Here is a 21505-nt window from a genome sequence, read left to right on the forward strand (position 1 = left end):
CACCAAGACGTGTCAATAACATGCAAGAGATTAGGTCAACACATTTTATTTGTTTAAAGACGTATGACAGCCCCCAGAGCCATATTGCAAAATGCCACAAGACAGACAGGTATTATTATGAGTAACTTTAGGGTGAAGCACAATAATTAATGAAATGTTTTTATACTTATTGGTGAAATAAAATAGCTAAAATGCTACGGTGTATATATGATAATCGAACAATTAGAGAAGTTGCATTTTGCCCAGTAAGGAAAGAAAGTCGAGGCATGCTAAGCAATTGGCTTACCAAGGATTCCATTCATCTGTTCCGCACCAGCCTATGAATGCATCATGCCTTTATCTTCTAAAGACGATTTATCTGGCCTTACTCCGTGTCCAGAGGCTTCCTGGCATGGACTGCATCAAAGGGAATCGTGACCTTGCGTGAGCATGTAGTTAAGCTCGCATGCTGGAAAAGCTTGTTAACAAATTCGAGCCATTCTGGGGCTGAAGCTCCGACTACAGCGGTGTGGTCCAAGTCGGGGTAAACACTGAGGTGGACGACGTTGCCTGTTTTGCAGCTGTTCTGATAAGCTTTGTTCGTTATGCCTGGGAACACAATGCTATCGTTTCCTCCCTGAATAACAAGAAGTGGCCTTGAGGCCTTGTCGCCCTGCGCAGGAGCGTTGAGCTCTTGAAATTTTTTGATATTTATGTCTTTGACGAAGTCATCATTTTTGATGAGTTGAGTCAAGTTAGCGTCCATCACGAGGCCGGACAAAGCAGTGTCGCAGAGCTGAGCAAACTGTCCTAACTCAATGCGGCGCTTCATGAGATCAGAAAAATAAGGAGGGGAGTATTTGGGAAAGACCGCCTTGAGAGCAAAGGCCATTGAAGGCAAGATGGTGACTATGCCAAAGTCGTCGAGCTGTTCTGATGTAAGGTCTTTGAGTTTCGAAAATCCATCGAGGAGCGCATCGTGAAGATAGGTAACAGGTCCGATTGAGACACCACCAAGATATCCACTGTGTTCGCTTTGTACTAGCTTATGCTCCGACAATTTCCAACAGGCACCACCGCCTTGTGAGTGACCTATGGACACCCATCCCTTTGAAAGGTTGAGGGGGAAGGCTTTCCTGGCCGCAATAACAGACCAGTAGACATCGTTTGCATTAGCTCTACTAGCGACATATTTGTGCGCCGTGTAGTTATTTCCCAGACCGGCGTAATCGGTTCCAACGACAGCATATCCAGTGAGCACCAACGGAGTCCAGCTGTTGTAGTCGAACAGAGCAGAGGAAGTTGATGGGGCACAACCCCGGAACATACCGGTCGTGCCGTGTGCATAAGCAACGAGCCTGAATGGACGGTTCTGACGGACAAACGGAAACGCTATGAAGCCGGTGGCAGGGACGGGAGAACCATCCAGGTCGGTGGACGTGTACTGGATCTTGTATGCAGCCACCCCAGCAGGGACAGCCATAATGCCAGGGTTGATGGGTGAAAGTTTCAGAACGTCTCCAGGCTTGGAATTGGAGAAATTCTTGGCTGTTGCATAAAAGTCGAAGTCAAATGGGGTGTCAAAGATACTCAAGTCTTTGGCGTTGGTCTTGACGAGAGTCGCCTGGCAGGCTTCCCGGCAGTCATATTCAGAGGCTAGTTGTTGCGACACCGGAAAATTCGAGGCTCGATCCGATGTTTTGGCATGGACTGCGATAGCCGCCACAATCAAAGTGGATAGAAGACGCATACCGACGATGTTCTACTAAGTACCGACAGAACAGGAACGGAGAAGGTTGGATGCAAAGAGAGACTTAAAGGATAAGGAAGCGATGGTAGAACAGAAAGATCGCTTATTGCAGAGGGAGCTGTGAAGGCTTTATATATTACTCGTTGATACGTATCTTCAATCTCCGACGGTTTTTGTCAATAGAAATAGCACGATCTCAAGTTGTTGGTAGAGAGAACATATTTCCAGTTACAAGGATCCTGGCCAATTCCCAGATCGTGTCGGCAGTTCTTCGTTCAAGAGAGGTTAAGCTGTCACGGACCTTTGTAGTGAAACCCGACAAGTTGGCCTAGTGAGGTAGGGTAGGAGGCTAAGGAGGGATCACTCTGTTCAGAACATGGGAAGGTAATTTTAGACAGCATTACTAATCATCAAGCCCAGACAGAGTTTTACTCTAGCAACGCGACAATATATCCATATCCGGTAAGGCCCATGATATTAATTTCATAAATGCAGCAGTTTGGGTGGCAATGCTTCGAGTTCACTAATCAACAGAATAGTCTTCACAAAAGGTAGTATCTGATGAAGAGCGAGGGTACTACATACCGGTAAAGTTCTCATTGGGGACAAACTGATAGCTCGTGATCTTGAGACTAAGGACGGGTCCTGTTATTCTTTGCTAGGGAGATTTCATTTGCAACTACACTGTCATGTTTTGAATAATGGGTGTAAAACCTACACCGGTATCAGAAAGCAGCGTTCGGTACATGCTTACAGCGTTGATTAGACAGTTACCCACAAAAACCAATGCCCTCCAGTGATAAAGCTGACTCTTCAGTTTCGTCAATGCCGAAACCGACTTACGCATTTCAAAGTCTCCGCGGGACCCGGGAATCTCTTAAGCGCACACCAGGCGTTTAAATTACTGCTCATAGCTTAAGTAAAGTCATTTAAGACCAAAACTAGCATTGAATGTGCTTGCATATCAAGTAAAGAAATAAGGAATACCATCATAGATTATTGGATGAGTGAATGTGAAAAGCAGACCATAGACTCGAAGTTTAACTTGAAGAGTTAGCCTATTATAAACAACCAGTGGCAATGCCCAAACACCGTGCTAAGATGCTTGCAGGTACTTCGAGGCCAACGGCCACAAAGGGTCCAGATGTAGCCTACCAAAACCAAGATCCATAAGCCATGGAACCAATTCCTAGATGTTTTAAAGCATATAATAGCTGGTCCGCAAGTTCTATTGGCTGGCCTCCAATATCTATCATGAACAATATAAATATTTGCTTGTAATGTCTAATACCACTAGTAAGGACGACCTCCCAATTCGTATTCTAGATGGTATCAGGCATGGCGAAGTAGACATTACTAAATAAAATGCCGACTTGCTCAACTCATAGTCAATGGCAAAACCATTGGGTACTCCATTCACAACATGATGGGTTATGAGGGCACTGACAACCCTAACCCAGTTGACAATAGTCCTCTGCGTAGAGCTAGTGGCTACACGAAGTCAACGGCTAGCTGTAGTTGAGCATCTATTTTACGACACTCGTATACATCCAGACTAACGCTGGCATTTCACGTTAATCTGAGACGAATACTTAGCCCGCAGCTATCTTTATTTTCTGTCGACTCTTTATCTAACGTCAGCATCGATTTGAAGATTCAGGGAAAGTTAAACGTGCTCAATCATACATGTAGTGAGTGTTTCGTTTTTTCAAGCTCCAATGAAATGAAAGTAGAATCTATTATATAGGACTACATTATATAGGGCCCTAGATTTTATTAATACATAGATATAAAAGTGTTTATTTCAATCTATACACATGGAGTTAGAGATAAACTAAGTCCCAGCTTGAGTAAGTTATCTTTTTTCTATGAACTTTCCACTTGCGGACCAGGCCTTTCAGCAAGGAGACATTCTTCTGACTTGCAGCGAGGCATAATGAAGATGTGCATTTGATAGGCTGCGTCATCTCTATCAGTGACCATAACGACCAGGTGATCCTTCACCTCATGGAGCCAGTCCACAAGCTCTTGGTCTTTCCAACATGCGTCAAACGACATTGCCCTGAGAGGGTGGCCCTCCCGAACTTCGCTTCGCAACTGCCGAAGGGTTTCTTCATTGGGCCCATACAACCAGTGCGGCTTATATACGGTACGAAGCCCGTCGAGGCCTACGCCTTTCCACGACCGAAGTCCATATGTCCATACACCCCGCTCTGACAAATCGGGGTCTGGCCGCAGTTGGTTTAGAACCGTGTGACATTCGTCCATATCTTGGTCGTTCAAAACCATCTTACCGCAGTCTCTACATAGACTGTTCTCTCTCCAGGGTGACGACATAAACTCAGCACGATCGGTGATGGAGTCTGTGAAAGTCCAGACGGATATGTCTTTCCGAAGCATATCGAAGTTATAGCCAACCTGGAGTAAGAAACGGGTTTCATAGCATCCAAGGATGGCTTCAAGATCCTCAGTGGTGAACTTGAAACCCCTGTACAAATCAACGAGAAGATCCCTCTCGGCAGCACTTGTGCCACGCAGCCGGTAATGAGTGGTTTGAGCGATAAAGTCGAGAGTGGAAAGAAACATCTGAGCCTTTGACCTGTTGTAGTCCACTGGAAATTCCATGCCCCGCTCCATCACACCACGAAAGGCATAGACATGGTCATGGAAATCTGTGCATAAAGAGTCTTGAAATGTTTTCAATAACACCGGAAGGTCTTTCTGGTGTCCTTTGGAACGAATAGCGGAGCGAAAAGCCAGTACGTTGGCGCACTGACGATGTAACTGGTCAATGTTGTGGTTATCGAAGAAACAGGATGTCGGTTCGTCTTGCGGCTCTATAGAGCCGTCTGCCTGAGTAGAACTGGAAGGTGAACTGTGGTTGTGCAATGTGCTGTAATCGACTAAAGCGTCCATGGCTGCAAAAAAGACAGAAATGCTGATAGACGTCTGGCCGCAATGTAAGATAACCCTGTCAGGCAACATGATCTCTTGCTTCACCCATCGACGTGTCCATATTTCAGCACCAGAGGCTTCAAAAAGGGATGAACACTCAGCTGGCGACAACTGGCAGCACACAGGCTGGGCCACCGCCGCCCTGATAGTTACTGTATCGGCGGGGAAGTTTGAGTCTAGATGTTTGATAGCACGCTCCAAAGCCGGCGAGGTGTGACCAAGCCAGACAATGACCAATTTCGCCTCGTTGTAGATTCTACTCATGAGCGCTACCTGGGTATTACGCTCGTCGGTATCGGACTGGTTGATGCATATCGAGTCAATCCACAAGTTCGTGAGACCCTGACGCTGAGCTTCTCTGAGGAAATTGTAGACATTTTTTCGCACCGGGAACGAGGCACCGTTGATTGTTATTTCTTCTGAGGGTGGTTCGGTACCCCATGTGTAGGAGAGACAAGTCCAGCCTCGTTCACTTGCATCTACGTAGTTCACGAGCGTGCAAGAAAGAGGTTCTGAGATATTCCCCGGCTCGACCTGAAGGACGCGAATGGGGAAGTCTTGGTCTCCCAGAGGTTTATAGAAAAATTCTACAATCGTCCCCATGGCTTGTTGTGCTGCAGGGAATGGAGACATAAATGCGATTGAATATTGTAGAGTAAGGTAAAATGTTTGAGAATTGCGTGTTTTTATAGCGCGTCGACAGGGATTGTCAGTTAGTGCTTACGGGTCTGGCATCATTCAAGAATTATAAGATCTGCTATGACTATTTCTTGGCGCGATGCAGAAGTACTTTTGGTACTACACTATATAGCATCAAATCCTACAAACGCATTCTTCCCTCCACTAAGCGGTAAACTAATCAACCCAGCTTTCTTCCTAAAAATATCAAGCCATTGGGGGTTATCAGCCCATGTGGCATCCCATGCATTGTCCGGTCCATACAAGATCTCACTAGTCTTCCTTTGTATTTGGCGGTCTGAAGGTACACGCCCTTGAGAGATTTCGGTAGAGACGTATCGCAACAAACGCCGCTCTATTTCTCGGTGGGAATGGCTGCTCGGGGGCACTTCTATTTGTCTCGAGACCAGTCCAGGGCCAGGTTCTTCGCTGCTATGAGAGGCTGGAAGAGGCGCGTGCGTTCGATGATCTGCTTTTGACGCTGAGAAGGGTTCCATTGTACGTCGTTGGTCGCCGATAAGAAACGCAGGTATGTCGTTTTCAACAATGTCGTCAATTTGCCGGTCAAACCCTCGATCACCTTTCCATTCCTTCATATCAGATCCCGTACGAAAGTGTACCGCTAGATGCTTCTGTCGATCTGTCCAGGTTCCCATCTCAGCATCACAGAATCCGCATCGGGATTTGACATTGTCTATCGACGAAAGCCAGGTCTTCATGGATTCGTTAAAGTTACAGCCTCGATGAAATAGGCGAAGATGCTGTCGTAAATGGTCTTTTCGGTGAAATAATCGTGCTTCATCTGGTTGAGTGGCACAAGCTGAGTAGTTGTGTAATTCGGGATGTTCATCAGAAGGATCGGGGAAGTTACAAAAGACGCAATAGGTGCGCCCGTCGGAGCGATGTATCGTCGGACCGTACATGGAACATCTATGAGAAAGTCAGTCACTGTAAGTCGGGCGTTGCTTTGGCTTGACTTACTTCCATTGCTCAAGACTCAAGTGCATAGTTGTTTCATGTCTTTGCCAGTCATGCTTCGTTTTGAAAGCATCGGTACAGAATGTGCATTGGTATCTTCTATCGATTGTCTCCCGATCTCGTGGCTGAGCACGATTTCGGTGTATTTGCCGCCTCCTCCGTCTTAGACGAGCAGGTGACGTTGAAGACTGGGCAGAATCTATTGATCCCGCAGACGAGTCTGATGGTACTCCATAGTATCCGCTCGACGATAAAGCTGAGTCGGCAAATTGGTCGTTGAGATTGGGTGTGAAATAATACGCGAGGCTTGTGGGGTTTCTACTGTCTGCTGTCTCCCACTTATTTGCTTGAAGACCAGATAGCCTTGGCTGAGACACACAGTCCAGGAGAGAGGCATCTGTATTCAGGGAATTTGCCGTGACGTCGGCTAGCTCAGTGGCATCCGCCGTCAGGCTAATGGAATTGTGCTCAGGCTGGTGAACCCAAGACAGCCAGTCATGTTCATCATAGGACGAGCCATGGGGTGGAGATTGTTGCGAACTCATTTTCAGCTTAACTATGGCCAGATCGGATTGATTGACAATGTAGGGATGTAAGAATGCGACCATCGGATATCGTATTGGAGCACATTATTTCTAAAGGGCGTAAAACTTTACGCCCTGCTCAAGCCCCGCTTTCGCACATTTCCAGTCTAGTGACGTAGAAGAGCCCGTAAGCTAATGCAATACAATATGCTAAGCACAAAATATAACAATCGACAGCAGCCTCAAACCAAAGGCGCATATCAGGGCGTGTTTGTGATATGCAGAAAGCCGCAGGGCGTAGGGCGCAAGACACAAGGCGCAAGGCGTAGGGCGTTGGCTGTATGTAATAAAGTGGAATACAGATAGCTCTTGGGATGTTGTTTTGATCCAGACCTTCAAATCAGCATGACGACAGGCTTGATATCAGAAGACACGACAGAATGGATTGTCCTTATCCCAGATGTCGAAGGATCGCTCAATACGCGAATGAGGGTGAGAGAGTAAGTAACACAACTATGGCTTATTTTAGTTAACCAGAAGCAAATACTTTACAGGACTCATGTCAAAGAAATGATCCAGCACATTGACTCTGGTCTCTTTCAAATGGGAGGCGCCACACTCGATGGGCTTTGTATCAATGGAAGCGCTATCATTGCTCGTGCCAAATCCGAAGTAGACATATTAGCTGTTCTCCAGGCTGATATTTACGCAAGAAGTGGAGTTTGGGATCTAGACAAAGCGAAGTTTATCTCTATAAGTACATAAAATGAAAAATTGTAAACGAGTGTATACTGACATTGGACAGTTCAAGTGCGTATATAGGCGGGCGCAGGTTGATAATAATGTTATGGGAGATTTGTGGAAACACTGAGTGCGGGGATTCGCTACTGTACAGATTTTGTCTATAAAGGGACTACCCCTAAAATTCTCTTTAATTTTTAAACCTACCTTACCCACCAATGTGACACAATTACCTAACGATGGAGTCCACCGCCTTGATTCAACAAGGCAAAACATTTGCACAAGAACAGATTATTCTACCTCATCTAGCAGAACATCAAGTCTATGTAAAGGTTGAATATGCAGCTTTCAATCCGACCGACCGTACATCCAGCCCACATTAATCCTCATACCGCTTTTATTTCTAATGCCATGTAGGGCTTGCGCTCGATGTTGATGCCTTCGGAGACGGCGCCGTGCTGGGATGTGACTTTTCTGGTACGGTAGTTAGCATCCATTCGAATGTGACAAAGTTACAGATTGGTGATAAAGTCGCGGGTTTTGTCTGGGGCGGTGAGTTTGGAAAATAACTTCTACGATTTCTACTATTAATAGCTCATACATGCATTAGGAGAGATCAAAGGCTTAGGGGCATACTCGTGAGCTCCAGCTCTGTATTTTGTCTTGAGGTCTAGCTAATGTTGAGCTGCAGCATGTACACGATCGCAGACGAGCGCCTTTCTTTCAAAGTGCCTTCCAAAATAAGCCCAGCTCAAGCTTCTTCAGTGCCTTTGGCCGGTAATACGGCCTGGCTTGCTCTATTCTCCAAAGATTGCCTTGCACTCAATCGTGATGCATTATCTAACAAGGCGTCTATCTTGATTTGGGGAGGAAACAGTACGTTCTCTCTGGGACATCATTTTACATACTTGCTGACTGTCAAAAACAGCTACTGTGGGTTACTACGCAATCCAGTTAGCCAAGCTTTACGATATCCAAGTCGCTACAACCTGTAGTCCTCGAAACTTCGACAAGGCTCGACGGGCTGGAGCAACTCATGTCTTTGACTACAATGACGATGAGGCAATTGCGAAGATCAAGGCCGCACTGCCGGATTTACGACATGTTTTTGATACAGTCGGGAACGAAATTTCCTCAGCAACCGCAGCTAAGGCCATTGGCAATGCTGAAGGAGTACTGTGCACGGTCAGACCAGGAAAAGCAAACACGAAAGATGTCCCCTCGCACATTAAAGTTACAGACGTTTTTGTCTTTACGGCTTTTCCCACGGAACACAATTATCGTGGTAAAGCACATTGGCCTGTAAGTACTGACGACATCGCTTTACGAGCTTGCCCAGGAAATCGCTTCAGCATGGGGCCAAAGATCACGAACTAATACTCGTTATAGGTCAAGATGGAAGACCATCATCTTAGTGCAGAGTTTCATAGTCACTTGGAAACTTGGCTCAGTAACGGATCTCTGCAACCGTCTCCCATTCGTGTTATTGGGCAGCTCAGCCCTTCTACTGTAGAAGACGTGATGGCATTAAATCGCAAAGGCTATATTTCAGGAGAGAAATTAGTATTTGAAGGATTTGATATGCGAACGGGTGATAACTAAGTACAATACAAAATTGAGTAATACAAACATATTCTATCTTCTGCGTGGATGTAATGGTAGCATAGTGAATAGCTAAGCCAGAATGCAATTAGGTCATGCCAAAATCCACTCATCGACAACATTTCCATGGCTATCCGGACAATGACGGGTAACAACGGGACCGTAACTACTAAATATGACTCAGTCTGGGATTTAAAACCCGAACGTTCCCCTCTGTCTCTTTCTTAGTTTTGGTGCCTCTTTCTCTTCTCCTCCTCATAGTAAATATCCGAGCACCACAAAGACTGACCAACTTCTAATGGCTGAATATAAATCAGTGCCACTAGGTATATTTCTTCCTATTTATTGCGATTAATCCGCTATACTTTTCCACAGATAGCAGTTGTCTCAGGCTATCGTTTAACGTTTCTGGAGATTTAAGTTCTAATGTTTCTTCAGGTGTAATGGGACAATACTACTCTACCCGACATACGCTAGGCCAATACCGCTCCGCATGTGTCACAGCATCTTTCACATTCCACAATCCAAACGGGCCCTCGAGCCTGCAAGGCATTCTCCCTGCACTGGAGGTTTCTCTACAAGCAACGATTAGACAACATCCCGGTTTGTGCTATGGAATCTCTGACGAACTCAGAGAGGAAATTCCATTATTCACGCATCTTCGAACAATCGACCTACGGGATGTCTTAGAAGTCCTTCCTAGCCAACGCTATAACGTGCCCGACACAACAATGTCCGAAGTCCTAGGAAGATTCCACGCCAATCTGTGGTGTCCAGATAAACCAGCATGGAAGGTCATCGTTATTGAGCATTTGATTGATGGCCCGAGCACCGGACTTGGCACTCTCTCAAGGCTAGACATTGCATTCTTCGCGCATCACGCGATTGCTGATGGTCTCAGTTGTATTGCTTTCCATTCTTCGCTTATGGATAACCTCCAATTGTCTTTGGAATTGGTCTTACCTGCCCGATGGCCTTTAAGGTTGGATGAGACTCTAAGTATACCACCAACAGTCGAAGAATGTATGGACATTGCACCGTGCAGATGTATAACCTGCAACGGTCAAAGTAACCTTACTCAACCGGTTTGGGCAGGTGGTGATATTTCAACCACCCCTCAGACAAACTTTGAGAGCCGGGTTCGCATCATCACTTTTCTCCCAGAGGCAGTCTGCCGTATTCTACGAAAGTGCAAACTGGCCAGGGTTACTTTGACTGGACTCCTACATGCATACATATGTACTTCTCTTCAACGCGCACTAAAGAAAGAGGGCATTAATGAAGATACTACTCTGGGATTCCGATCTGTAACACCCTTTCAGATACGAAAGCATACAGGAGTCTCTGACAAAGACATCCTCAACCACATCTCATATCTAACTACTTACATACCCCATGATGAATTAGATAAGACAGTGGCTTGTGATGCGAATTCCGACTCAGAAGAAAAGCATATTGTGGAACTTGCACGTTTCTTCAGTGACGATATAGTCACCAAGGTCAAACAATTTCCTCACGGAAACAACATGGCGGGGCAACTTGGTCAAATTCGGGACACCTTTCAGTATTGTAAAAGCCAAGGTGGCCAAAAGAGACAGTATACTTATGAGCTTTCTAACCTGGGATCTATACCAAACATGTCCTTGCCCGAGCGCAGTGGTATCAAGATCGAAAAGCTAGTCTTTACGCAATGTGGCTTTATCGCTGGTCCAGCTCTAGGTTTTAACTGTGTTAGTGTTAAGGGAGGGCCTTTGACGCTGAGTGTTACATGGCAAGGTGGTATTGTTCAGGAGTCAATTATTGAGAGCGTCATAGATGAGCTCGAGACTCGCATCGGCTGTCAGGGAGGGTGTATAAGGGGGGATTCTAGAACAGGTTAAAGGTTCGCTGGTGGAGGGGCTGGTAAACCTACCTATGAAGATAAATGCCTGGCATCAACAGTAGCAATTGTGGCTTACTTTGTCGTAACTACTTATGCTTGCCAGTGCTTCCATCAAACATGAAAAGGTTTCTCGTGCTATGAATGCAAAACATGTCAACTCACCACATCCTCCTACGCAACTAACTTACAGAATCTCTCCTTCCTGATCTCAATTAAACTGGTCTTGCTGCAGAACGCAACAAGTAGTTTAAGATGTTTCTCTTCGCTTATATGATCACGCAACTAGATCGTTTCTTTCCTATTTATGGTTTTTCATCATGCAGACAAAATCGATGTATTTTTTATTCCTCGTGGACAACAATTCCCCACTCGTGATCTACATTACCAAACATAATATCTCTCAGCCATCCTTTAATCGTTTCAGCGCATCCCCCAGAGGGGACGGACCCTTTCAGCGGAATATCGATGTCTTCTCCTTCAAAAGCAATAATTGAAACAGGCGAAATGAAGAACTACACCCTATTAGTTATCATCATAGTAAAGTTCATGGCTTCTAGTAACTTACAGCTGTGCCTGATACAAAGGCTTCAAGAATGCGCCCCTCTTTCCACGCTGCCTTCAGATCATGCATGTTGAATTTGGTTTCGACTACATCAAGTTGATCTGACAGTCTCGACCGAGCTAGATCCAAGACAGATTGTCTAGTGATGCCTTCCAGAATGATTTTGTCATCCAGAGGCGGCGTAATGAGCTCGGGACGCCCGGTATCATGGTTCTTGATAAGCACGAAAAAGTTACTGGCACCAGCCTCAGTGACCTGAGAGTCTGGGCCTAAAACCCAAAGAATTTGATCATAACCTCTCTTATGGCATTCTCCCAGTGAAAGGAAACTAGGTCCATAGTTAGCACCAATTTTGGCGTAACCAAAGCCGCCTGGCCAAGCTCGCGCAGATCCATTTTCTGAGGTCAGAAGACGAAGCCCATGTTGTTTTGGAGGGGCGCCAGGGGGTGTTTCAGAGGAGTAGTCAGGCCAAGATACCATAAGTATAATAATAGTAGCCTCGGCTGGAATCTGGATTCCAATTTGTCGGCCATTACCAATTACGGCAGGGCGAATATACAGGAATTTCCCAGGCTTGTCTTTGGTAAGCCATCCTTAACAGACTTATTAGTAAGGAGAAAACATAGAGGGGACTATGAGGGATCTCACTCGGGCAATCTAACCGGACTAGTGCCTTGATTAATTTCACCAGCTCCTCCTCATCAAATCCAGGTAGTGACACTCGTTGAGAGCTCATGACAAGCCTCTTCGCATTTCGCTCAGGCCTGAACAACCGCAGTTTGCCATCGAACCCACGGTAAACCTTCATACCCTCAAAGCACTGCGTAGCGTAGTGAAGACATGATGCAGCTGGGGATATGGAAATGTCCCCAAAAGGCTTTAGTTCGGGCGCTTCCCAGCCTTGGTCGACACTCCAACGAGCAATGACCATGTGGTCGCAGCATGCATTCTGCGCCCAAAGCTCGGCTGAGCCAGGTTCAGGAATGGGATTGAGCTTGTCTGTCTTTGTGACTATGAGTCGGGACGCATCGAGAGGGCACTCTGATGAGGTACTCGCATGGTTGGCCATGTTGTTGCTGAAGTAAGGGTGGTGCGTAAGTGATTAGATGGGCGATTAGATTAACAAAGCTCCCACGTTACTGCTGTCAGGTCAGACAACTAAAAATTGGGTTCATATAGATGACGGTTGCGCGACTAGGTGACCACTCGACTTTTCTCGGCATCTCACTACTGGTAATGCCGTCTTTCTAACACTAACGACGCAAGGGCGTAAAAGGGCGCGACAGGGCGTAAAAAGGTGTAAAGAACTAAATCTGACATCCCCACAATAATGAACGATATTATGTTATCCATTTTTATCTCACGAGGATATCCCGAGATGGTGTACTGCCAATCATTTTGGAAAGGTAATGAATGCATGGCGTCTTGGGCGTCTTTATATAACCCTCTAATAGGCACCTTGACACGATGATATACTACTCTTTATATACAATTATCCCCCCTATGATTGTATAGCTTGGCTGTAGATGCAATAGCTCCTCTGGTTGCACCATTAGAGGATCACTAGGCCAGACGGTGAGATCGCCGAGAAACCCAGGAAGAATGCGACCCCGATGTTGCTCTTCCTTTGTCAGCTTCGCTGCTCTTGTCGTGTGAAGATCAATAGCCTCCTGTCTGGAAATGGCATGTTCTGGACCCAAGACACCCAAAACAGTTTGGCGCGTTGTAAGACCCCAAACTGAGTTCATGGCACCATACGCACCAACAGGGTAATCTGATCCTGCTGAAATGTCTGCGCCTTCATCGATCCACTGACGAACCGGAAAGAGGTGGCTCTGTCGTTCCTGGCCAATATATTGGCTTTGTATTCCAGCAGCATCGTGCAATAAAGGATGCTGCACTGTTACTGGGATCCCAAGTCTTATGGCTCGAGCCCGTTGGTCGCTATGTGCAAGCCCCCCATGTTCTATGACTAGAGACCCTGAAGGTATATCAGGACAACGCTTTATTATCTTCTCGTATACGTCTAGGAGAACACGGACAGCTCGATCACCGAAGGCATGAGTTCCAATTCTCCAACCTCGGCGAAGGACCATCTCCATTGCTTCTTCAAGGGTGTCAGGATCCCAAGTCAGGGTACCACGAAAGTCAGTAGGTCCGCAGCACCCATGATCCGGTCTGGCAATGTACGGGCTTTCGGTAGCGCTGGCCTCGATGCCACCATCGATGCTGAACTTGATACCCCACACTCGTAGCCATGGGTCTGTCTCTAGACAACGCCATTGCTCAACTTCGTCAAGGAGGCTCTCGATTTCGGCGACAGTCGTCATTCCGATAGCCGCAATCAAAACACGTAACCGAACGTGGAGTCTTTTTTCGTCCCGAGCCGCTTTGAGGAGCTTCATTTGATTGGCAAAAACAGCACAATCGCGGACGCAGCCGATGCCGGTTGCTGCATACGATTTCGATGCACCCTCGATGCCACGGACACAATCGTGGAAACTCGGCTGGGGCAGTATGGCAAATAGTGGACTGAGTGCATTGTCTTGTAATAACCCGTTGAGTTTGCCATTGTTGTCGCGGCCAATAACACCACCCTCTGGGGATACTGTCTTGTCCGTTATACCGGCCAAATCTAGGACTACAGAGTTGGCAATAATGTTGTGACCACCGCGCTTGACGATGATCGGATGCTGCGTGGACACATTGTCCAGTTCTTGTTGTGTCGGAAACCGCTGTTCTTCGAGATTGAATTCCTGCCAATTGGCCGTGGTCATGATCCATTCACCGATAGGTGTACTAGCGGCACGTTGACGCAACATGTCAAGCATAGTAGGTATGTTCTTCGCCAGATGCACAGGCACGTCGAATTGGCTCATGGCCGCAAACATAAGGTGAGTGTGAGTGTCGTCGAAGGACGGGAGAACAGTACTGTTGGGCTCATTAAGGACGACAGTGTCCGGCCCGATGTATTCATCCAAACCATGCGGTTCTGGTGAAACTGCGACGATGCGGTCTGCACTGATAGCAACGACGCGACACAGACCCAGTGCTGGGACTTGGGTATGTATCGTCTGCGCACGAATTACAAGTGAGGCGTAGGATGTCATGTTTCTTCGAATGCAAATATTTAATTTTGGATTGTCTACACATCCGATTCATCTTATAGTGAGTGGGTTGTTGACATAAGTGTGTGTGTGTAAATGGCCGCAAGAAATTACACCCGATAGTCCGTCAGCCGATCGGCCTCGCGCCAATGTGTAGTGCTACCAAGGATCGGTGTCGGCACTAAGATCGGACCGATGTTCAAGACACCGACGACAGTTTAAGAACTTTCCATAACGCGGAGTTTGCAAATTGACTTCAACCACCCTCAAATGGTCGGCCCCTGAACCCAGACACCTCTTAAAAGTGATGAAATCAAGTTTAAGTACTTATTTACGATCTTCCCAGCTCATCACGTGTGGTCCACTTTTGTCTTATCCCACCCGCCAAATCGGGACTTCGTCGCTCCAGGACCGACAACGATCTGAGAGCATGCATAAGCAGTCAATAGTTGCAAGAAAAGAATGGATCTTGTTTTTCTAGAGTGCTTGGAATCAGCGCCTGGAACGTTTGAGGAGCTATAAGGGATCTGATTTGGGCAATCCAACCAGACCAGTGCCTTGATTAAGCTTACCAGCTTCTCTTCATCAAATCCAGAGAATGACACTCGCTGGGAGCTCATGAAAAGTCATGTTTGATGACGTATAAGAGTCATTATGATAATGCTTACGGTAGTTAATACAATGCAGTATGCTAAGCACAAGATACCCTATGTAGTTAACATAGCCCAGAGATTCGTACACCTAAAAATGGTGGAGCCATTATAAGGCGTAGCTAAGCGCAGTACCCTGTCTTTACGGCCCAACCAATCAGAGTTTGCCAATAGGTACCGATATTATTATTTGATATCGAGTTAAGCTTAGATGAGGCACTCTTTTTCATTACCCCATGGGTGAATATGTACGATTCTTGGAAGTATGAATGCCAGCGTTGTGTACTTGAAGCTCAACCTTGATTGGATATAACGTATACACGGAGGCAACTTCAAGGATCGGACATCACCTCTGTTTCTTTGAACAATATGTATAAAAAGAGGACAATAAGTCGTCTATTCTCATGACTTTAACCACTCAGACATCACAAGTTCCTCAAGATGCATATTTCCCACCTTCTGGCCTTTTGTGGTATGTTGACTACTTTACAAACAATACCCTGTTTAATCTAATTCGTACACCAGGTCTTCCTGTGGCTTTAGCTGCATACCAGAATCCTTCAATCAAGGCTGATATCCGTGCCGATACCAACCGCGACGGAAAGGTTGATCTCAAAGGCACTTCGGATGTGATTGGCAAAACCAAATGGACAGAAACCGCAGGCGCCATTTTCCTCCCAAACATTGGCGATACTGACCGATGATGCTCCAAGAAAGCCCTTAATGGCCCAGCGCTGAGCAACGAGGAACTTGACGACTGCAATGATGCATCCGACAATATCCATAGATCGCCTCGATATTTGGCTCCTCTCAAGACTGTGCCTATTCCATCTGCTTCCAAGAACATCAAGGGAACTGTGTCCATTCCTGATGCTAAGCAGCGCCGTTTCTCTCGTATCTTCCGTAAGGAGGGAGACAAATGGGTTTTTGTGGACGAAAAGTACGTTTTCAGCCAGAAGGAGTTGAAGTCTGGACTTGACTTAGGGATCGATGGTCGAGATACTCGACGACCTGATGGCTGGGACGGACGAGTCACTGTTCGCTTTGAACTTAACGACGGCGGGGTCAAGTCTTCTGATGAAGTGATGCTCCGCGTTGCCCCCGTCTTGATTCATCATCACCTCCAAAGCGTCCAACAAGTCTTAGCTGTCCAGGGTAACAAGACCGATTCGCCGTACCTGATCGGATTCACCGAGAGCCTATCCTCAGTGGTCAAAGCGGCTGGTATCAAGAAAGACCTATATCTTTTCAACGCCAGTGATGATATCTGGGCTCAGGGCTTTATGGAGCCTGGCTATGCAAACATGCCTGGGCCCAAGGGTACTGTTTCCATTCGTATCATGGTCAGATCCCCCCAAGACGAGCGCGTGGCTGGTCGTCAGCTCTTTGAGTATTATCGCAAGGCTGGCGTTGGTGCCGTGCAGCATCTCGGAGGAGCGCGTGACGAGATTAACTCTGGGGGTAACATCGAGACTATTCCCCCTCATACTTTCAAAGGCAAGTCTTGGCCATCTGGTCGTGTCATTCTGGGAAACCATGGCAAGCAGAAGCATCATATTCTTCCGTACCTTCTGGCTCAGGAGGCTCAGCACCCTGTTCTACTCGACACTGCTTGGCTCGCTATTGGTCATGTCGACGAGTTTGTTCAGTTTCTCCCGGCTAAGAACAAGCGAGGATGGGTTGCTGTCATCGATGACCCTCGTGCTGGTATCAAACTTCTCGAGGCTCAGCGCAAGGCTGGTCATGGAGATATCCCCGCTATCTCGCGCAAGAATGATACCAGCAATGGTTCTAGGGATGACTACAGTGGCTGGGCTTGCGGGCCTATTCCTGTCAACTCCCCTTCTATTAGCGGACTCCTCAATGACAAGAAGTTGATGAAGCTCAACGATCAATGCGCGCGTCGTATTGATGGCAACATTGAGATCCTCAAGCGCGAGGTTGGACTGACTGACGAAGACATCATTCGCATTCCTTCTTTGTTTGAGGGTAGTAAGTTCCCCGGGGCTGAAGACTCTCGTCTCCAAGTTGGCGCCTTCTTCCCTGGTGTTGTGAATAACCTAGTCCTTACTGGCTACAACACATGTGTTGCACCTAACCCCTGGGGTCCTGTTGTCAAAGGAAAGGATGTCATTGCCGAGGCTATTAAAGCCAAGTACTCCAAGATCGGCGTTGACCTCAAGTTTATCGATGGCTGGAATACTCACCATAACTATGGTGGAGAGGTTCATTGTGGAAGCAATAGCATCCGCGACATGTCTGCTCGCTGGTGGTAAGGGTGAAAGGAGAGGGGGTGTTTCACTATAGAATATTGATATAGTTAATGGTTGCGAGACTAAATGACAATTCGGGTGTTCTTGGCATCGTATTACTTTGATGCCATCTTTCTAACATTGATTGCGCAAGGGCCCACAGAGCTAAGAATAACATCCCTACAATAGGTCACGATGCTATCTTACCTATCGTTATCTCACGAGGATGTCCCGAGATGGTACACTGTCGATCGATCAGGGAAACATGGTATATGACGTCCTGGAAATCTTTCCATAACCCACTAATAGATGCCTTCACACTGCCAACATAATAAGAGAGTAAGAAGACAAGTATATTATTGTAAGATTCCTTGTAGTTACTTGTAGTATATATGTATTACTATAATAAACAAAATCACTTAAAAAGTAAAACCTTTACAGGTCAAACTGATAAGTTATTATGTTAGTTAAATATACTATAAATCTTAAACAATACAGAGCTCTTACCTAGTTAGCTCCAGCTACAGCTAAACCCGCAATAGCAACGACAGCAATAGCTCCAAGCCCAGTGCTGCGCACACCAGAGTTCTCAGCAACATTGTTAGGGGTAGAGGTGCTTGAAGCAGTCTTGGTGGTAGAGCTTGCGGTCAAATCAGCGGCGGAGTCAGTGGCCTTGGCAGTAGCAGTAGCGATCTCGGTGGCGGAAGCAGTAGCCCAAGCATAAGAAGAGCACATTCCGCTGATAGGAACTTTGTAGGAATCAAGCTGCTCCTGGACTTTGGGGACATCCTTGCAAGCGTCATAAACGCTGGAAAGATCATCCTTCATCTCAGAAACCCAGCTCTCCATGGACTTGGCGTAGGCGGTATAGGCAGCGGCCATGGATCCAGTGACTGCAGGAATAACACAAGAGTCGGCGACATCCTCGAAGCCAGTCTGCTGGGCGATGAAGCTTGCAAGGGTCTTGTCTGCTGTTGGCATGTCGCTCATGACTTCGACCAGTTCGTTGGCTGCAGAGGTGCATTCATCGATATCGCGCTGTTCAACATTGGCGCTGTTGACGGAAGCAGCCATGGCTGCGGCAAAGAGAGAGAACTGAACGATTTGCATTGTGAGAAATGAGAATCTGATGATTTTTAAAAAGAGTGTAGAGAAATGAATGTTGAGTCTGTCGAGAATGATAACTGACAAGCTATGAAAGACATAAAGCACGAAGGAATGAAGGGTCTATATACTGCATCTTTCCAGAAGCCACTGTCACTGAAATGAGGTTGACAAACGGAATCAAAACCGTGCAGGCTGTCGGTCCGTTACTGATGCCTGTTGAATATCGTAGCTGAAGATCAAGAGTTCCACAAGGAACCTATTGCGGGAAGCTGATAGGATGGCTAGTCCGAAAGATCGTCGTGACCCATCGGCACTGACCAGTTGTTTCGGTAGTTACCGAATATGGTCAAGAACGTTCATTTCAGCAAAAACTCTAATAACCGTGTTTGACTAATGGCATGCTGTTGTTTTGAGTCTCTAGTCTTAAACAGGAATGATGGAACATGAAACGCGCTTTTCTAGACGCTAGAAGGAAGAAATTAGTATTTTGTTAAAAACTGCGCCCTACATCTGATAAGTAAGAAGTACACTAATGCAGGGGCACTAGCTTGAGATGCTACGTTACCCTAAATCTCAACACAGCGAACAACATCAAGTCGTCCATGATGTGGATTTCTTTTAAGCTCTACAGGATAAAAACAAACCTGGTTAATCTTGGATGAGAGGCTCAAATTGAACATTCGCTCTGATAAGAAAATGGCCGGACGCAAGCTTTCGGAATCTTCGATGAATTGTATTCTGCAAATCAGCGACAAAGGTTGCTGACAGAAAACGAAATTAAGAACATCAGAGAAAACGGACAAAGTCATCACAGTTGGTGGAAAATGAGGTTTGTATTTGGCTGTGGGTCTGTCAAGGCAGCCGCTGATGGTTTACAACGATGTTGTCATTGTGCTCCCATTTGTCATTGGGGTGTCGCATCCGCATGGCTGAAGAGCGTATCCGACGCCAAACTGCAGCATAAATTCGATGTCACAGATACATGGTGTAACCGGCGTAGAGTCTGCAAGAACACACTGATTGTTTTTGCGATGCACCATGGCAATTATTTAGCACAAAATACAGGCGTTTTCTAAAAATGTCAGTTAAGATACCTCTTGTGCAACTGACCAGTGTTTATTAAGAACCCTTCACCTGATATGCTATATTTGAAAAACCCCACCAAGGTCTCAGGCATCAGTGCATTCTAGGTTAACGCAGGAGGCCGACCGCCCTGACTCCACTGTGCAACGTTGGCAGCCTAATGTTGTGAGATAGATCGCAACAACTTGATTTTAATATGGTAGAAGAGTAACCTATCTTCTTACTTCCTACTCTTCTCAACTTCACGCCTTATGTAAGAAGCTTGCACCAACAGGATCCACACTACACCGTATTATCATCCCCCCTAGTTTCTGAAACGGAACAGCGCTCAACGGCATCCGTCGTCGTCATGAACCAGGAACGACTCACTGAAACTGCTCAAAATGAGCGCGATGAAGACAGTCGTTCAGTTGTGTCCGTCATATACAAGAATCAACTCAAACAACTGCTTCGGGCCTTAAACAAGCTCCCCACGGATTTTCCTTCTATCTACCTTGACGCATCAGGTATCGTGAATGACACCTTAGATGATCTTCAACTGTTCTTGCCGACTACCAACACTCTTTATCTTATCGATCTGAGACGACTTGGCGATACTGCATTCATAACCGTTGGCCACAGCGAAATATCTCTTCGTCTGATTCTTGAGTCAAGGGGCATTCCAAAAGCCGGGTTCGATATTCGCGATTTGTAGTGAGTCTTATCTCGTCGGCATAATGTATCACTCGCTGGGGTCTACGATATTCAGCTTATGGAGCTCGCCAGTAGAAAGAAGAAGCATTCAATGAGATTCCTATCTGGATTGGCGAAATGTATCGACCAAGATATTTCCAATTCCAATGATCGAAAAATTCGTTGGCTTAACCCAGCAGAACCAAGCAATCTATACGTCCATAACACCCTAGGTCATGCACCGAAGAGTATCATGAGACGAGTCGAGATGTTCCCTACCTTATGGTCAGTTTACAAGCAAAAGCTGGACAAACCTAAAAATGCAGTCTGGCTTCATCTCGCGCAACAAGAGCCAAAACAAAGAGTGCACGACTCGAAGAATAATGCGGGAAGTTATCCAGAGAGGAAGGGTTGGGGGCCAGAGGTTTTCTGGGATAGTGAACAGAAACAGGCTGCTATTGACGCTTGGAATGATGGAAAGCTGTTGGATGAAAAACTGGGGGGAATTGAATTTTGTGATGCCTAATCACATCCACACAGAAGTAATGCCTAGCCTGGGATGGGAATTGTATTAGTAAAACTCCTACCTGGAATTTATAACTGAGTTTGCAAGACTCCAGATAAGATTACTCAATATAGTCGTGCATGTCAAGAACATATGATTTAATTGAATTGATTTATGTGCATTAATAATGGCTGATGAAATCACATTTTCACTTTCGTCAAGATCTTCCGCACCCACCCGAGCCTTCTTTTTCCCGACCAAGATGTGTCCAATTCTTCCCTTCCCGGTTGATAGACCTCCTCTTCAGGGATCTCTGGAGGTTCAAGTACTTGGTCTTCTGTGGGAAGTTTGGGAGCTTCAAGCACTACCGCAGCAATCGCTCCGATTTCAAGCACTTTATCTTTTGCACTGATCTCGGAAGCCTCAAGTAATTCGTCTTCTGTGGGGAGCTCTGGAGCTTCCAGCGCTTTCTCCTTTC

The 21505-nt window shown here is 46.3% G+C and overlaps 11 protein-coding genes across 11 annotated transcripts; 5 read left to right on the plus strand and 6 right to left on the minus strand.

Moving 5' to 3' along the window:
• Window positions 1-111: 111 nt before the first annotated feature.
• Window positions 112-2071, minus strand: EDB82DRAFT_482117 (Alpha/Beta hydrolase protein). The gene has a single exon (XM_025732473.2). The coding sequence runs from the start codon at window positions 1727-1729 to the stop codon at window positions 365-367; it is 1365 nt and encodes a 454-aa protein (XP_025591395.1). The 5' UTR covers window positions 1730-2071; the 3' UTR covers window positions 112-364.
• Window positions 2072-3509: 1438 nt separating this feature from the next.
• On the minus strand, window positions 3510-5382 carry EDB82DRAFT_482118 (heterokaryon incompatibility protein-domain-containing protein). Its single transcript, XM_025732472.2, has one exon. It carries the CDS (start codon window positions 5315-5317, stop codon window positions 3596-3598), a length of 1722 nt encoding a protein of 573 aa, XP_025591394.2. The 5' UTR covers window positions 5318-5382; the 3' UTR covers window positions 3510-3595.
• Window positions 5383-5487: 105 nt separating this feature from the next.
• Window positions 5488-6885, minus strand: EDB82DRAFT_518919 (uncharacterized protein; the record flags this gene model as incomplete). Its single annotated transcript, XM_025732471.1, has 2 exons — window positions 5488-6292; window positions 6344-6885. The coding sequence occupies 2 exons, from the start codon at window positions 6883-6885 to the stop codon at window positions 5488-5490; spliced, it is 1347 nt and encodes a 448-aa protein (XP_025591393.1).
• Window positions 6886-7269: 384 nt separating this feature from the next.
• Window positions 7270-7629, plus strand: EDB82DRAFT_425484 (uncharacterized protein; the record flags this gene model as incomplete). The annotated part of the gene is made up of 2 exons (XM_025732470.1): window positions 7270-7364; window positions 7419-7629. The coding sequence occupies 2 exons, from the start codon at window positions 7270-7272 to the stop codon at window positions 7627-7629; spliced, it is 306 nt and encodes a 101-aa protein (XP_025591392.1).
• A 175-nt stretch (window positions 7630-7804) lies between these two features.
• Window positions 7805-9250, plus strand: EDB82DRAFT_482124 (chaperonin 10-like protein). Its single transcript, XM_025732468.2, has 6 exons — window positions 7805-7968; window positions 8023-8157; window positions 8216-8243; window positions 8297-8481; window positions 8534-8907; window positions 8995-9250. The coding sequence occupies exons 1-6, from the start codon at window positions 7845-7847 to the stop codon at window positions 9205-9207; spliced, it is 1059 nt and encodes a 352-aa protein (XP_025591390.2). The 5' UTR covers window positions 7805-7844; the 3' UTR covers window positions 9208-9250.
• Window positions 9251-9441: 191 nt separating this feature from the next.
• On the plus strand, window positions 9442-11234 carry EDB82DRAFT_482129 (uncharacterized protein). The gene is made up of 2 exons (XM_025732467.2): window positions 9442-9533; window positions 9646-11234. The coding sequence occupies exons 1-2, from the start codon at window positions 9506-9508 to the stop codon at window positions 11085-11087; spliced, it is 1470 nt and encodes a 489-aa protein (XP_025591389.2). The 5' UTR covers window positions 9442-9505; the 3' UTR covers window positions 11088-11234.
• Window positions 11235-11408: 174 nt separating this feature from the next.
• On the minus strand, window positions 11409-12948 carry EDB82DRAFT_438153 (aminotransferase). Its single transcript, XM_065607775.1, has 3 exons — window positions 12300-12948; window positions 11655-12244; window positions 11409-11601 (listed from the first exon to the last, which is right to left on the minus strand). Exons 1-3 carry the CDS (start codon window positions 12718-12720, stop codon window positions 11431-11433), a joined length of 1182 nt encoding a protein of 393 aa, XP_065465217.1. The 5' UTR covers window positions 12721-12948; the 3' UTR covers window positions 11409-11430.
• A 146-nt stretch (window positions 12949-13094) lies between these two features.
• Window positions 13095-15045, minus strand: EDB82DRAFT_482134 (amidohydrolase 3). The gene has a single exon (XM_025732464.2). The coding sequence runs from the start codon at window positions 14759-14761 to the stop codon at window positions 13127-13129; it is 1635 nt and encodes a 544-aa protein (XP_025591387.1). The 5' UTR covers window positions 14762-15045; the 3' UTR covers window positions 13095-13126.
• Window positions 15046-15849: 804 nt separating this feature from the next.
• Window positions 15850-17684, plus strand: EDB82DRAFT_542636 (uncharacterized protein; the record flags this gene model as incomplete). Its single annotated transcript, XM_065609359.1, has 4 exons — window positions 15850-15880; window positions 15934-16037; window positions 16122-16331; window positions 16365-17684. The coding sequence occupies 4 exons, from the start codon at window positions 15850-15852 to the stop codon at window positions 17682-17684; spliced, it is 1665 nt and encodes a 554-aa protein (XP_065465218.1).
• Window positions 17685-18059: 375 nt separating this feature from the next.
• Window positions 18060-19265, minus strand: EDB82DRAFT_438159 (uncharacterized protein). Its single transcript, XM_025732462.2, has 2 exons — window positions 18168-19265; window positions 18060-18107 (listed from the first exon to the last, which is right to left on the minus strand). The coding sequence occupies exon 1, from the start codon at window positions 18768-18770 to the stop codon at window positions 18168-18170; it is 603 nt and encodes a 200-aa protein (XP_025591385.1). The 5' UTR covers window positions 18771-19265; the 3' UTR covers window positions 18060-18107.
• A 741-nt stretch (window positions 19266-20006) lies between these two features.
• Window positions 20007-21048, plus strand: EDB82DRAFT_564140 (uncharacterized protein; the record flags this gene model as incomplete). Its single annotated transcript, XM_025732461.2, has 2 exons — window positions 20007-20543; window positions 20616-21048. Exons 1-2 carry the CDS (start codon window positions 20200-20202, stop codon window positions 21046-21048), a joined length of 777 nt encoding a protein of 258 aa, XP_025591384.2. The 5' UTR covers window positions 20007-20199.
• Between the last annotated feature and the right edge of the window lie 457 nt (window positions 21049-21505).

Source organism: Fusarium venenatum, assembly GCF_020744135.1.
Source record: "Fusarium venenatum strain MPI-CAGE-CH-0201 chromosome Unknown EDB82scaffold_1, whole genome shotgun sequence".
In the NCBI taxonomy this organism is placed as follows: Eukaryota; Fungi; Ascomycota; class Sordariomycetes; order Hypocreales; family Nectriaceae; genus Fusarium; species Fusarium venenatum.

Bases quoted from the DNA above. Each gene is read 5' to 3' on its own strand.
- EDB82DRAFT_482117 (XM_025732473.2), bottom strand. From the start codon at position 1,729: ATGCGTCTTCTATCCACTTTGATTGTGGCGGCTATCGCAGTCCATGCC.
- EDB82DRAFT_482118 (XM_025732472.2), bottom strand. From the start codon at position 5,317: ATGTCTCCATTCCCTGCAGCACAACAAGCCATGGGGACGATTGTAGAA.
- EDB82DRAFT_482124 (XM_025732468.2), top strand. From the start codon at position 7,845: ATGGAGTCCACCGCCTTGATTCAACAAGGCAAAACATTTGCACAAGAA. The intron at 7,969-8,022 runs GTACATCCAGCC...AATGCCATGTAG, and splicing joins AGCTTTCAATCCGACCGACC to GGCTTGCGCTCGATGTTGAT. The intron at 8,244-8,296 runs GTGAGCTCCAGC...GTTGAGCTGCAG, and splicing joins AAAGGCTTAGGGGCATACTC to CATGTACACGATCGCAGACG.
- EDB82DRAFT_482129 (XM_025732467.2), top strand. From the start codon at position 9,506: ATGGCTGAATATAAATCAGTGCCACTAG. The intron at 9,534-9,645 runs GTATATTTCTTC...ATGTTTCTTCAG, and splicing joins ATATAAATCAGTGCCACTAG to GTGTAATGGGACAATACTAC.
- EDB82DRAFT_438153 (XM_065607775.1), bottom strand. From the start codon at position 12,720: ATGGCCAACCATGCGAGTACCTCATCAGAGTGCCCTCTCGATGCGTCC. The intron at 12,245-12,299 runs GTGAGATCCCTC...AAGTCTGTTAAG, and splicing joins AGTCCGGTTAGATTGCCCGA to GATGGCTTACCAAAGACAAG. The intron at 11,602-11,654 runs GTAAGTTACTAG...AATAGGGTGTAG, and splicing joins CCTTTGTATCAGGCACAGCT to TTCTTCATTTCGCCTGTTTC.
- EDB82DRAFT_482134 (XM_025732464.2), bottom strand. From the start codon at position 14,761: ATGACATCCTACGCCTCACTTGTAATTCGTGCGCAGACGATACATACC.
- EDB82DRAFT_438159 (XM_025732462.2), bottom strand. From the start codon at position 18,770: ATGCAAATCGTTCAGTTCTCTCTCTTTGCCGCAGCCATGGCTGCTTCC.